This window comes from Talpa europaea (assembly GCF_964194135.1).
Source record: "Talpa europaea genome assembly, chromosome: 15".
Lineage (NCBI taxonomy): Eukaryota > Metazoa > Chordata > Mammalia > Eulipotyphla > Talpidae > Talpa > Talpa europaea.
Window position 1 is genome coordinate 31,020,014 of NC_140083.1, and position 16,083 is coordinate 31,036,096.

The window sequence follows — 16,083 nt, forward strand, 5'->3', positions numbered from 1 at the left end:
CAATACCTTTCAAGGATTGTACTGACTTTATATTCCTCTTGGAGTGACCATCCCTTTCTGGGACAGCCTTCATATTCATTATAGATTTTTCTATCCACTGGCTAAATTATTTCTCACTTCTGTGGAAATGTGGCAGGGAACCAAATAATATCAGAAGGTAGAAGATCTCAATATTCTGGAAATGGTAATCAGTGCTTCTTAGTATTAATGATCTTCAGTTCCTATGATGATTCCAGAAAAAGATAACTGGCAATGAGCTTTTATAGGGCAAGACAAATAGACTTATCTCTAAAACCCCTAAGAAGAAAGAAAAATCCTTTTTTCCTTTTCCTCTCAAATTATTTTAGAATCAGGACTGATCTTCAGTTGGGATAAAGATATACAGGCTAATTGGTATTTAGGGCCAGTGTCTATTCTGAGTAGTTCTGCCTGCTCTGATCACTCAGTGATGCTGTGCTGGCTGAATGTTTTCAATATCACCTCTGTTTAGAACCTCCATCAGAATAGTCTTTCATACAGACTGTTGCAAAGGTAAACGATGCAAAGGTAAACCTACTTATAGTAATAAGGAAAATGAGTGATTATTTTGATTTTTTTCCCTGGTGAATAGTATATTTTTTCCTTTTATACTAGGAGCAGGATACTGTACCTGAAAATTTGTCAGCACCAACAGGCAAATATAAAATGAAATATCAGCAATGCAAAACTGAAATGATAGAGGGACATAAGCAGTATAGTCAAAGAAATGCAGAAAAGGGGACACCAAGTATCACACATCAACAGTCTCTAAGAAACAAGACAGATAACAAGGTAATGTATGGGACTTTATAGAATTCTAATGAAATTTTAAAAAATCAGTACTCATATTATCAAAACATCTCTTAATCTGTTGTCTTGCTGTCAGTGATAATAGAATAACTAACTTTATTTCTGTGTACCAGGACCTATTTTAAGTGTTTTAGTTACATTAACTAATTTATTCTTCATTCAAAGAATGTCAAATGACATTCAATATGTCATTAAAGTAAAACTTTGATTTCTTTGAACAGAAGTTGAGGACATTTGCTTGTTACTTTTGGTTTGAGAAAGAATCGAATATTGTTTGCAAGTATTCCTATGTAATTAATTAATATTTACATACTGTGAACAATAGGATTTTAGAAATAAAAGCCAGTGTATACATATTGAAAAGAACCTGTTCTGTGTCCTTGATTTTTTAACTTACATTTAAAAATGTATAAAATTGTGTTTAATATGTTCCTGGTAGTCAGGCTAAGAAGCTCTGAAGTCTCTACATACCATATATGACAATATTGTACTCAAGGACCTTAAGCTACTTATTTGATATCTTTTTAGTTATACACCATTATAAGAGTCAAACATATGAGTTATGTGCTGTTAATAAATCCTATTACAATTACATGAATTAACGCTGGATAGTAATCTAGAAGTGATGAGGTGCATGATGTAAGAAATGTAAATCCCTCTCTAAAGTAAGGGGCGACATGCAAATTGATTGTCTTTAAGGAGATATTCAGAGATAAACTTGGTGCTTTGCCTCTTTGGGAACCCAGTGGATCCATTACTCTAAAGGATGCACTTCTGAATTTTATTTTATAAGGGAGTGGACATGCCCACATTTATTAACTTTACAAAGACTTGACATGGACAGCAAAAGCTATAATAGCTACAACCTTTCATTTAATACTTCTGTATGTTAGGTTTTTTTTTTTAAGAGTTGGATATGTGTCTTCTCATTTAATCTTTTTTGTATATAAAGTAATTACTGTTATTAATTCCCATTTTATCAGTGAGTAAACTGAGGCACAGAGAGATCCTTTAGCTGGAGCTAGAAGAGCTGGATTCAAACACAGGCAACCTGATCATCAGAGTCTGTTCTCTTAACCACTACAAATATAATCATTGACACATCAAGTGGTTATTTAATCCCTTATTTTTTTAGAAAACAAATATTCTAAATCTGTGTCTGTTTCATTCATTGCTTTCACTTGTAGTGTGTACAAGGTGAAGAAGCCGTCACTGATGATCTTACAAGTCTGGATAGAAAAGCGCTCTTACAGCAGGGTTATGCAGAGAGCCCTTACAATGCACAGCACAGTACAAGAAAATCTCATGCTGTAAGTTACCGATATTTTTATCTATGGTATACCGTTAAGATACTTTGTCCTCCAAGATTTTACAGACAGGGCCTCCCTGGTAGCACAGCTGGTTGAGCACCACGCTATAAAGCACTATAAACCTGTCCACAGCCTCTGCAGCACAGGTTTGATTCCTGGCCAGTCAGGGAGCAACCCACATGGCGCGGTAGACCTCTCCTGACTCACCTGCTGCTCCCCTCAGCAGTGTCTTTGGTCCATCTACCTGTTCTGCTCCCTGCTCTTTCTCTGGTGAATTATCTGACCCTCCCATGCCTCTGGCCTGTATCCCAATTCTGTTATTTTACAGACATATAATGGAAGAAATAACTGCAACATTTGAATTTGAGCCGAGGTCAATATTAATGTGTAACTGAGTTCTCATTTTTACAAAAGATTGGTATACTTGATGTGGAAAACATTAACCTGAATCTTTGAGAATTGGTAGAAACTTAGTTTACACTTTTCAGATTGACTGCTGTTTATATCAGGGGGTTAATTTGGCATTGCCCCTCTCCTTAGAATAAACTGGTTATTTTATTTATTTTTTTTTAAGGATTTATTTATTTATTTATACAAGCACTGGGTACAGTCAGAAGCATGGGAAGGTGAGAGAATTCACCAGAGCCAGAGCAGGAAGCAGAACAGGCAGCAGGACCGAAGTACACTGCTGAGGGGAGCAGAGGCTGTGGCAGGAGACGTCTGTGCGCCATGTGGGACACTTGCCTGGCGGCTGGGGATCGAACTGGTGTGGCAGAGGCTGCTGGTTGATTCGCAGCCCAGCGCTCAACCGCTGGCCACCAGGGAGGCCCAATAAACTGGTTATTTTTTTTTGAAGGTCATAAGCTAATAAAAATAGAGAAATTCAAGACAATTAAGGAAAAGGACAGCAATAAAATATTTTTTCTTTAGCAAGAAGAAAAGCTTCTTGCTAATATTGATTCTCAATATTAACTTTCAACAACACCTTTTACAAATAAATTAGATTGTTTCATGAATATTGGTTGGACCAAGTCTGGTACAAATGAATAATTGTATTTATAGTGGCTTGAGGTGTTAAGATCTGTTTGAGCCCACTGGCTACCACAGATACCCCAAAGTAAATAATATCTTAGGTGGAACTGTCACGGGTTGATAGAATATCAGTGTATGGTATGTTAAAGTTGAAAAAACTCTGATTTCAATGGCCTACATAATAATAAAACAGTAATGATTGTGGCTGTTCCAAGGTGCTAATTTGTTATGGCTCTTTTACTATTGTAAAACCAAATACACATATTTTCTATGCCTATTATTATTCAAATATTTGTGCTTAATTGAATGAGAAGTCTTACCAGCATTATCCTAGAAATTCAAAGCAGTAGTAACTTATCAAAGTTATTACACTGGGTATTGTGGTTCATATAGTACAAAATTATCTGGGTGTTACTGGATTTCTTTTCCTTGCCACTACTTTCTTAGTGCCAGTATATCTAAATTCACTATCAGGTACATTTTCCTTTATTGTGGTAGTGCTCATTCATTTATATTTTTCAGGAAAATATTTATGTGAGTAAACATTGAATGCTTTGTTCTGAAATTCTGATTTATTTTTAAATTGTAGTTAGAAGCATTTTAATTTAATTTTAACTACTAAAAGGGACAACAGAAGCAGTGAACCTTTGGTTTTTATATCATTTCTTCTAGTTTGTCAGTTTTTAATGTCATCAGATCCTTTACATCAGTGTGACTTGTGCTTCTAATACGCTCTATGCTTACACAGACGTCTAAAGAATGTGCCTGAGGGTGGTTCTAACCTTTCCTATAAAATATGAACCACAATAAATGTTAACACTTGAGGTAGACTTTCTGCATGGACTCTGATTTTCATTAATCTCACCCCTGTACTTCTGTGTTTTGCATTTATGTTCTGGCTGATGTGGATCTATTTATAAATTCTATTTCTATCTCTAAAGTCATGTTTTAATCAGTTCATTTTCTGAATCATCCTTATGTATAAATGATTCCTTGCCTTACCTTTATAATTGTGTAAGTTACACATTTTTTTCTAACTTTTTAACTGTTGGTTTAATTTATTACTAACCAAACATTATTAAAGTGTCATAAATGTAGAGAACACAAGATGCATTTATATATTAAATGATATCAACTGTGTATGATGTAAATTTGAGTTACTATAAATTGTAGTTTTTATATACTGTATATCTTAAATTTCTCCCAAATACACACACACACACATATATATATATATTCATATGGGGTGTATTAGGATTATTATAAACTAAAGACTATATAAATTATATATCTTAAATATTTTTTTAAAAGTTGTATCTTTATTTTTTTTTAAAGATTTATTTATTTATTTATACAAGCACTGGGTACAGTCAGAAGCGCGGGAGGGTGAGAGAATTCACCAGAGCCAGAGCAGCGGGGAACAGAACAGACATACTGACAAAATATACTGCTGAGGGGAGCAGCAAGTGGCAGGAGAGGTCTGTCATGCCATGTGGGGCGCCACGTGGGACCTTCGCCAGAGGCTGGGGATCGAACCGGCACTGCAGAGGCTGCGGGCAGCTTCGCAGCCCAGCGCTAAAACGCTGCACCACCAGAGGAGGCCCTACATCTTAAATTTTTGCCAAAAAGAAAAACTAAACTCGATTATGGACTAACATTTAATGTGCCCAACTTTTCAAGATTTCCTAGGAGTTTCTTTCTTTTAATCATTGTTATTTGAATTTTGTGTCAATTTTGAATAGAGCACTCTCCTTAAGATTATAAAGCCTCTATCTTAAGCGATATTATTTTATTTGATTTTATTTATTAATATGATCGGGGGAATGATTGCAATGTACATTCTGAAAATAGACTCAAGCTTTATTTTGACTTGTTAATTTTTTATCCTCTTTCATTTACCCTTCACAGAAGTTCACTATGAAACATCTTAGTGTCACATGATCTAATTGGAATTGAGTGGTTACATATTTTTTAATTGCTATCACCTAAAATGTAGTGAAATTTTTTTTTGGATACCAGTAAAAAATAGTATCATATAGGTTAAGTTAAACCAGTAATTGAAAAAAGTTGAGGTATTATTAATTAATTATAGACCCAAAATTATAGACCCATTACATCTTTTAATGACGGAAGGCTTTTATAAAGGTTTTTGATGTATGATTGAATGATTCAAATTCAGTTTTAGCCTCATTTTCTGTAATTATGTCAGTGCTCTTTTTGGAGCCAGATAAGATGCCTTTTGCAGGGCATCACTCAAGGGGAGGGATGTCATACCTCCGTTATTCTGGCTCTATAAAATGCTAGGTGCCTCATGGAGATATTAGATGCTTTCAATCAAAATTTAAATGCTTTGTTTTTTAGGAAATAAGTATATATATTTTAGATTAAATAATTGGAATTTAAATTTATCAGTGATGGGTTTTGTAATATATATATATTAAAGAAATAGGAACCATTTAAGTTATGTTTTAGGACTCATGTTAACTCTCATGCTGTTCTGCTTTGTGGACAATGGAATTTCCTCAGGAAATTGTGGCTGCAGAGAAGAAGAAACAGACTGTCGCAGAGCAAGTGATGATAGACTGCTTATCTAGGTGAGAGATAGTAACTGGCATGAGAAATTCATTCTGAAAATTTGCATTCAGTTTCTTTTTAATACATGACAACCATGTCTTTGGCCATGACCAAGTGGATTAATTTACCAACTTATTCACTGCAGTGTTTTAATAACTCTTTCAGACTAATAGAAAGATCTATTTATTGTTTTTCTCTGAACAACTTTGTTAGTTTTTATTTCCTAATAACTTAACGATCATTTGAAAAATTAATATAAATAAGTTGAAAGATTTTTTTTTTATTTCATCCGTAAATAGCCACAATTCCTTACTAGTGGGATATATTCACCTTTGGGCTCTGCACAATTTCTCAAACTTTAGAATTACTTAGGGTTCAATTCTTAGATTTCTTCTATCTTTACTTCTTAAGCTATCTCATCTAGCACCATGCCTTTAGAAAACATCAATATGTTTATACTTCTCTAATATGACTCTAATGTAACCTTTTCTGATCCTGAAAGTTCTTCCTTTCTGCTCCACCATGAATAAGTCCTCTTAATTTCTCCCCTTGACAACTCAGTTTTTCTTTATTTAGTCTTAAAATCTTGGTGATGTCTTTGAGTACTCTTTCAAATTCTGTGTACATTGGGTCAGCAAATACTCTTAGTTCTACCATCAAAGTGAATCTACTCTCTCTGCTGCCACCATCCCTGTTCACACTGTCATCCTCTGTCCCTTTGCTTATTTTACTCACTTTGTAAGTGTGCTAATTGCGACTGCATTTGCCCTTCTTCTGTCTATCCTCAACCTCGAAGCCAGAGTGAGTCTATTAAAAGGCAAGCCAGATCATATCCTCCAGTAATTCTCCATCTTAATCAGCATTAAATCTAAAAGATACATATATATTGCTCATGTGTCAATACAAAACTTAATAGCTTAAAACAGCAATTATTTGTAGCATATGTATCTTCAGGTCAGCTGTCCTGAAGGTCAGCTGTCCAAGTGATGCTTGGCTGAGTGGTTTTTACTTTTAATTTACTCTGACATTCATATATGAGCAAAAGCAATGTTTTCAGTTTTGAGCTTAGACCTTAAAAAAAGGGATGTGTCTACAAATGCAGTTGGGCCACTTAGCCAAAATTATCCCAGATTAATAGATCCCTAGACAGACACTTATATAAGTTAGTGCCACTCAGATCAGCAGAGCCATCAGCTATATGTGATTTTGCAAAGTAAGTCAAATGGCTAAATTCAAATCCATAGGCTGAGAAGGTGCACTATGCCTATAGTGAGGCTGTTAATGTATGACCAAAGGTCCTAGGGATTTGAAACTGTTAAAGGATGCATGCTCTAAAAGGGATTCAGTCTTCCATGTGCACAAAGACAAAGGAAACAGACTTAGTGTGAAAGAACTGGTTTGCAGAGAGAGAGAAAGAGAGAGAGAAGAAAGGATTTCAAATAATAGTTTCCCTATAAAATTCCAAAATCACCCATTCCACATGGGCAAATACCAAGTCAAAAAGGTTCACTCTTAAGTGGAGCCACTGAGACCTGAAAGCTTGCTGCAAGTTTCATGTACCTTCAGGCAAGTATTGGAGGAACAGTATGTTCTGAATGAACTGTACTCATTGTTTTATGGACTCCCTCCCCATCTCCATGCTAAAGAGATCTCAGGAGCTAAGGATTACAACTCCCATCATGTCATCAATCTGCCATGATTCTGACTTCTTGCAGGGGGCATTGCTGGGAACTAAGGGTGGACTCGCATCTTCTTGCTTTTCCTATTTTCTGCTTGCACCCGGGGTCTCAGCTTAGAGAGTGTTACCAGTAGGACATATCAAACAATCTCTCTCTTTCTGTTCTCTGGGAGAAGTCCATCTGTCTTCAGTTTTATATTAAGCATGGCTACTTAACTCCACCTTTAGTTCCCAGCAACCCCCCTTCAAGGTAAAGTCAGAAAAGCCGAAGAATGAGAGCATGCACATCTTCAATTATATATCAAGCGTGGCTACTTAACTCTACCCCTAGTTCCCAGCAGCCCCCCTTTTAGGAAATCAGGTTCATGGCATGCTGGGAGTTGTAGTTTTTAGTGCTTGAGATCTCTGGCATAGAGATGGGGGGTGGGGCCCATAAAATGATCAGAGGATGGAGTTCATTCAGGATGTCTTTCACTGCCTCAGAGTTTGCTCCTTATTATTCCTCAAACAGGGCCATGGCAAGGAAGTGGATAAGGAGTGCTAAAAATTTGGGGTTAGTAATATGGCCTATCCAAGCCCTACATGACCTGTCTACCTTGGATACCTACCTACCTTCCTTTAAACATAGGATCCTAGGATCCTTTTTCCTATTTCTCTTTTCTCTTTTATCTATTCTGGTCTAGTTATTCCGCTTCCTCCCTGTGCTGAAACATACCAGGCTCATTCCAGTTTTAAGTGCTGGACATTTATTTTCCTTTTGCTAGGAAATGCTTTTTCCTCAGAAATCCATAAGCCTGCTTACTTTGCTTCATGTCTTTATTTAGCAATCACCAGTACAGTGTGTATTTGTTTAAAAAATAGTAAAAGCAAGATATGAAGCTCTGAGTTTTTTTACAATTTTTCAATTTATTTTTAGATAACACTTATGGAAAGAGAAATAGACAGGATTATCTACTTTTTATGGCCAGTATTTTTTAATTATTAAGTTTATTCGTTCACTATCTGACAAAAATAATATTCTGATGGTAGTATAAATTTGCATTTGTAGTTGAGCTTTTCCAAATGGTTATAAATGTGTGAATGCTAGAGCAATGCATTGGCACATTTAATTGGCAGACTTTGTATTTTCCTGTATAGGGCTGTAATCAGTGATCCAGATCAAAATTTAATCACTGATTAACAAGAAAATGATTGTATCCTCCCAGATTCAAAGATAGCACCTCTTCGTTTTAGAAAAAGAACTCTACACGAGACAAAGTAAGAAGGTTTTACTTATATAAAATGAGGATATTATGTGTATTTTAAAATGTGCTTTCATGTGTAACTGGAAATTTCTCTCATTTGCTTTTGCTTTTTTCTGTGTAACGGAAGTGGGATTTTTGGAGTTCAAATTCCAGTTCTGTGACTTTAAGATTTTGAACAATGCTTGCTCTTCAGATTTTCTATTTGTAATTTCCAAATAACAGCCACAATTAGGAAATAATATATGTGAAAATGTCTAATAGAGTAACTGGAACATTTGTTTGTGCACAATAGGTATTGGTTGTTTCATTGAAATACTCAACATTAATATTGTTTAAAAATTGTTATCTGCATTTTACTTTTTAGCTTGTAAAATCTTTGAGTTGGTATAGACTTTCATGGTCTCTGGTAAATTTTTCAACAGTTTCACTGACAGTTGACATTCTGCCTTAGCCATAATAGAAAATCCCCCAGTTCCTGCTAAACTTCCTTTCTATTTTCAGATTTATGTTACTGTTAGACAGTACTTATAACTTTCATTTTTTGGCCTTGTTCTTATTTTCTGTAAGCCTTTGTTTCCATATCTTTTATGTATTTGAAGTTATGTGTTAATTTCCTATTGCTGCTGTAACAAATTACCATAAAGTGTTTAAAAATAACACACATTTATTCTGTTATAGTCCTGGAGGTCAATAGATGTTGACAGTACTGGATTCCTTGTCTAAGATGTTGACAGTACTGGATTCCTTGTATAGTCTTTGGGGAGAATCCATTTCTTTCCCTTTTGCAGCTGTAGATTCTTCCTTCATTTCTTGGCTGATGGCGTTTCCTCCATCTTGAGACCCAGAGGTGGCTAGTCACATCTTTCTTGTGTAAGTTGTAGCACTCTGACACTTCTCTCCTACAGTCACATGTCCTCTACTTTCCTTTATAAATACACTTGTGATTGCACTGAACCTCCCTGGATAATCCTGACTATTTCATCATCTGAAATCCTTAGCTTAATTTTCATATGCAAAGTCCCTTTTGTCATGTAAACTTAACGTTTTTACATGTTTTGAAGATAAAGATAGAAACTACTTTGGGGGACCATCATTCAGCTGTGACATATCTAAACTTCTTTTTTAAAGTAAATTTTTATTGAAGTAAAAAAATATTTCACAAAATGTACACATTTTTTAGTACAGCTTAGGAACTTGAATAAGCTAAACAATACTCAGGTACTGTGTTTCTTGATCAAGAAAGAGAATATTGCCAGTACCCCAAAAATCTCCCTGGTGCTGCCTCTCAGTCACTCTCCACTTCCTCTGCCATACCAGGTTAACTGCTCTGTCTTGATAATAGCACAAATTAAAACTGCCTGGTTATAAACGTACATGAAATTGCAAAATTCAAACTCTGTATTTGACTTCTTTCATCCAATATGATTGTGAGTTTTATCCATGCTGTCATTTGTAATTGTCCTTTATTCTTATTGCTGTACAGGACTTCATTGTAGGAACACAATTTATTTATCCACAGATATTGATGGCCATTTGGTTATTTATGAATAGTGTTGCCATGAACTTTAGTGCATTATTTTGGTGAACATATGTACTCATTTCTGCTTGGTACCATTTATTATGCATATGCTCAGCTTTTTAAAAATACTACTAAATAGTTTTCCAAAGTGGTTGGTGCAATTAACACTCCCACCAGCAGCAGTAAGAATGTGCTAGGTGCACCATATCTTTGCCAGTCCTTGGGCTTGTTTACAGTTTTTAATTTGGTTCTTCATGTGGAAGTATATTTTGTGACTTTAATTTACATTCTACTGGAGACTAATGAAATTGAGCATTTATGCATATGCATATTTTTGACCTAGATATCCTCTCATAGGAAATTGCCCTTCATGTCTGTTGTGAACTTTAGTTATATATTCTAGTTCCAAGTCCATTTTCATTTATATTTGTTGAACTATCTTTTCCTAATGCTTTCACTCTTTCATATTCTTGATCATGTCTTTAGTTGAATCGCAGTTGCTAATTCTAGTTGTAGACCAGTTTACCAATCTTTCGATTTATTGTTGGTGTCCTTCGTGTCATCTTTAAGAAATCTCTGGTCATGACAAAGCCATTGTGCCTTTGACTTGTAAGCCACTTATGTCATATATCAAGTCGGTATAAATGCATGGTCACCTTTAGGCTTTTTCTTCCGTTTCACCTACCTATTAAATATCCCTGAACTAGTATTATCCTGTCTTAGTATTAAGCTAAGTACTAATTAGCTTTCTGTTAGAATAAATACCTGCAGCTTATATGCCTTCAATATTGTCTTGACATACTAGGCCCTTTCCTCTTCACTATTACATTTTAGATTTAGCGAGTCTAGTTTCATGAAAAGAAAATCCCATGGGGCTTTTGACTGGAATTATTGAATTTATGAATTTCAAACTTCTTCCCCCACCCCGCCCAATTCGTTCTTCCTATAAGAGGAGGAGAGAATTCTGCTTCATAGAGCTGGAAATTGGAATTGGGCTGGTCAGTGCATCACTTCTTTTTTCTTGGAAGCCAGATGTCACAGAAGCACACATTCTACTTTCTGTACTGTTTCACAGCTTCCTTTCTCGGTGGGAATGTGTGGATCATTGTGTTTAATTCTAGTATTAAGAACTTAATATGTGGTTGCTGCATTCCTAAGCCATGGTTTCCAACAACCTTATCAACAATACACCATGTATTTTGGTATTTAGCTGCCTGAGTCTTATTTCTGTATTGAGTAAGACCTTGGGTAATGAGAAGAAGTATTGATTCTCTCATTGGATACCTAAAACCTCAACATGGATCTTTGGTTTTACAATATAAATGCTTATTTGCTTATTTTTCTTTTCAAGAAGACTCTAGACTCTTAAAAAGGTGTTATTTTAGCCCACCTGAAATAACCAAGTGTTAAATGATGTTTCATTGACCTTTGAGAAGCAATATCATGTTAAAGGTTATGAGCAAGTTTTTCTGGCTCTGCCATGTATTATCTGTGTGGTGGTAGGCAACTAATCTTTCTCTCTGACTGTAAAGTTTATTTGTATAGTGATAATAGTACTTATTTCTTAGAGTTATTGCAAGTGTTAAATAAACCAGTACATATTAAAGTGATTTTACAATGACTAGTGTCTAGGAAGTCATCAATAAATAATAATAGCTATTATAGCTACTGTTATTTTCTCAATGTTTAGAGTTGCTTTAGGCATTCTATAAACATCAGTATCAGTGTAGTAAATTGTATAGTGATAACTAAGCTATCATGGCTCTACAAACTCATTAGGTGTTTACAAACTCATTAGGTCTGCAGGCTCTTGTGTCCTTTCCTGTTACCTTATATAGAGACCTAGATTTTATATAAGTATAACTTTTCAAAAGCTCTCAATGACCCATGCATTTACTTAATGCTTACATTATTGCAATTCCATTATACCTGAAATTTAAAGGGACTATCATAACATTTTTTAGGAAGGAGAATAAAGATCCATCACTGAATCTCCGGATTTCTTCTTTTAAGAGATTATTAATGGTAAAATACCAAAGTGTGTGCATTTCTGTTTTCCTTTATATTATTAAACAGAATTTTAGGACTGGTAGTCTTTGTGAGATTATTTTGGTGCTACCTGAACACCTTAAAACTTAAACAACTGATGTGATGTCTGACAACTACATCTATGCCAAAGCTGGAACTTTATCTAGCACTTTCCCCCCATATTCCATTTTGCTAAGGAATGTTTTTTGACTACTCATAACTGAACTCCTGACTTGTATATACTCTCAGGGATATTGTGTTCTGTCTGCTACAATTAGCAATTTTTTTAAAAAATGTTTGTACCTTAACTATCCTATCTGTAGATTTCAAGGAAACGTAACTTTTTAAATTTTTTTTATCATTTACATCAAATATAAATAACTTTAAAATAATTATTGACAAATTTATTTCTTAACAGAGTAAGAACTCATTCTACATTAACAGAAAATATGCTTTCTCATAAAGTAGAATTTGATAGTAGGATCATATCAAGGTAATTGTGTTTTTATCAAACTTTTTAATCTTATGTTTATAAATGTTTTGTCTTCTTTTTATTCTTAATCTTTCATCTGAAAAAGTTTTTTTATTTACTAAATAAGCTTTTTACTTAACTGAAGTAACACTGATTTACTAACATTGCATGTGTTTTAGAGGCAATAATGAAATTAGATAAAATTGTCACAATTTAGAATAAACATTTGTAGGTAACATATATTAATCTGCTACAAAATTATATTAGGTGTGAACCTCTAAGAAAAATATTTCAATTAGAAGTTACTTAAAATTGGGCCTCCCCGGTGGCACAGCGGTTGAGCGCTGGGTTGCGAAGCTGCCCGCGGCCTCTGCTGCACCGGTTCGATCCCCGGCTGCTCCCCGGCCACCGGAGGAGGGTCCCACATGGCGCGCAGACCTCTCCTGCCGCCCGCTGCTCCCCTCAGCAGTGTACTTCGGTCCTTCTGCCTGCTCTGCTCCCCGCTCTGGTGAATTCTCTCACCCTCCCGCGCTTCTGACTGTACCCAGTGCATGTATAAACAAAACAAAAACAAACAAATAAATAAATAAAATAAAAACATGCCTCTATTAAAAAAAAAAAGATTAAAAAAAAAAAAAGAAGTTACTTAAAATTGTTTTAAAATGTCTTTTTTAGAAGTGAATATTTTAAACGTCTCTCTGACTACTAGAGGATTGTAAACCAGTTAAATGTTAGCCTTTGTGTAAGGTGCTTTATTTAATTTATTTTTAATGACTTAACAGATTATTGAGTTATGATAAAGTGAGAAGAAAGATGGTTTTATGAATCTGCTATCTCAGTCTAATAAACCTCTAGCAATACATACTGCTAGTTGATACTCCTAATGTATGTGAATGGTAAGGTGTGTTTTTTTTTTAATTATATTTGTTCAATGATTTTAAACTTTCTAGGACAAAAGACAGTAAAACCTTAATGGCTTCTTGCAAGTTCAACATTTTTTTAAGTTTCACTTTATCTTAAAATCCTCTGTTGAATTATTAGTATATGTTGTAGCATATCCAAATTCATATTTGTGTAAAATAAAGCTTCTTTCTCCATCAGATTACTTCAGTTGACACTTAAGCAAACTGAGTCATGTTTATCCCATGGCTTCTTGTTTCTTACTCATTGCCACACATTTGAGGGAGTTACCCTTCCCCTCTTCAACATACACATTCTGGTTTACTATTTCATTTGAAAATTATCCTATATGGGGCCTCCCTGTTGGCGCAAGGGGTTAATACACAACCTGTGAAGCTAGCCACTGCCACTGTAGCATGAGTTCAATGCCCGGCCAGGGAGCAACCCACATGGCCCAGCAGACCTCTCCTGACTTGCTTGCTGCTCGCCTCAGCAGTGTACTTCAGTCCATCTGCCTCTTCTGTTCCTCACTCTGTCTCTGGTGAATCCTCTCACCCCCAACACCTCTGCCTATACCCCAGTTCTTGTCTGTAAAAATAAATAAATCTTTAAAAAAATTATCCTATTTGAAATTCTTTGATATCATTTTATTTTTCTAGAAATGGGCGTGATGCTTGCAGAGAGCTGATGGGGTTCTTTTTTACTCATGACCAGTCCCTTACAATTTATGAATACCGGCAATTTGGGAAAAATAGGTATGCTATAAAACATTGCTATAGCACTCAAGATGTTATTTCAAGGGAAGCTGAATAACTTTACGTTTTTGTCATTCAACTTCTAGAACAAATGTGCTTCCCTTCATTCAAAAAAACATTTATAGTCATCAACATGGACGAAGAAAAGGAAAACAATACCAACTTGGTGATTTTTATATTGTGAGTTAAGTGTGTGTGTGTGTGTGCGTGTGTGTGCAAATATTTTATACTGAATGTTGGATTCTGTGAGATCCTGTGAGGGTGAAGGAACAGTTTCTAGACTTCAGTTTATTTTCTCTCCTCATTCCTGAGCAAGGACTTTTGTGTCTTTAAGGATGTCATAATTTCCACTGAAATAATGGGTCCTTTCTTCCTCTGATTCTTATAAAAATTAGGAGTTATTATTTTCTGCATGCATTGCTGAATGAAAGATTGTTCCATTAAGAGGCTGACTGGGAAATTAATTACTTTATTTTTCTATATTACTAGTTGAACCCTGTGTGGTTCTCTAAATAATATTTTTATCATGATAAATGTATACCATGTAACATAATCAAAATTGAATATTTAAAAATGTTATTAGTTGTATTTTACGTCTCACAAACTTTTAAACTTTAATTCATTTGTTAATTTCTTTAGGGTGCAAATTTGACATTTTTGACTTCTGAGCATCCCAGACTTTCAGAAAGCATAAAAGAGAGAACATTACTTACACTTCGGATCACAAATATTGATCAGACAGCTTTGGATTTTCTCAAGTGAGTCAAACATGCACTTGTAAATTTTTTTTAAAGATTTATTTATTTATGCTTAGAAGTGCTGGGGTGCAGGCTAGAGATGGGGGGTAGTGGTGAGAAGATTCACCAGAGACAGAGTGGTGAGCAGAACAGACAATCTAGTGAAATACGCTGCTGAGGGGAGCAGCAAGCAAGACAGGAGAGGTCTACTGTGCCATGTGAGTCACCTCCCTGGTCGGGGATCGAACTTGTGCTACATTGGGGATTGCTTCATAGTGCTGAGTCTTAGCCTCTTGCACCACCAGGGAGGCCCTGTACTTGTAATTTTGAAAGCAAAAGCATTGTTTTTTATTATCTTAAAATGAGATTCTATTCTAAAACATTTTGAGTTTAAAGGTTTTATTTTAAAATATGAAAAAAATAAAGCATAGCTATTTTTGTACTTTTTATGTGCTATCTTGTACTCACATACACTCCTTATATGAAAAATTAATTCAAAGATGAAGACCATCATATCTTATATTATTTAAAATACTTTATTAATTTGCTTATGCTGTAGCTTTTTTATTTTACCACATGCTACCAAGTAATATATTTTGTTTATTATGATTTTCTTTTTTATAAATTTTTTCCAGTTATTTTGAGGTAACATTGGTTTACAGTATTGTAGTGATTTAGAGTTATATGATCAGTGCGTTCCTTCAGGTATTTTTTTTTTAAGATTTATTTATTTTTATACAAGAGCTGGGGTACAGGTCAGAGGCGCTGGAGGGTAAGAGGATCCACCAGAGACAGAGCATGGAACAAAACAGGCAGACTGACTGAAATACACTGCTGAGGGAAGCAGCAGGCAAGCGTTTTTGCTGAGTGTTTCTTGGTGCTAAATATAATTCAAAAATTACAATGATTGGTGTGCTCTGTATACATTGGAGGCCATAACCCACAAATTGGCTATAAGGAAGACTATATTTCATTTACTATATTACTCAAGATGAATCCTTTTTTT

General features: G+C 35.0%; 1 protein-coding gene across 1 annotated transcript in view; it reads left to right on the plus strand.

The window, feature by feature from the left end:
- The window catches only part of LOC311185340 (calcyphosin-2-like), a gene marked incomplete at both ends in the record, with an annotated part of 35,749 nt that overhangs the window by 4,348 nt on the left and 15,318 nt on the right, over nt 1-16,083 (plus strand). Inside the window, 9 exon segments of the mRNA XM_084255979.1 lie at nt 634-810; nt 2,016-2,138; nt 5,697-5,764; nt 8,560-8,599; nt 8,603-8,679; nt 12,632-12,706; nt 14,245-14,340; nt 14,427-14,520; nt 14,980-15,098. Coding sequence (XP_084112105.1) covers nt 634-810; nt 2,016-2,138; nt 5,697-5,764; nt 8,560-8,599; nt 8,603-8,679; nt 12,632-12,706; nt 14,245-14,340; nt 14,427-14,520; nt 14,980-15,098 — 869 coding nt within the window.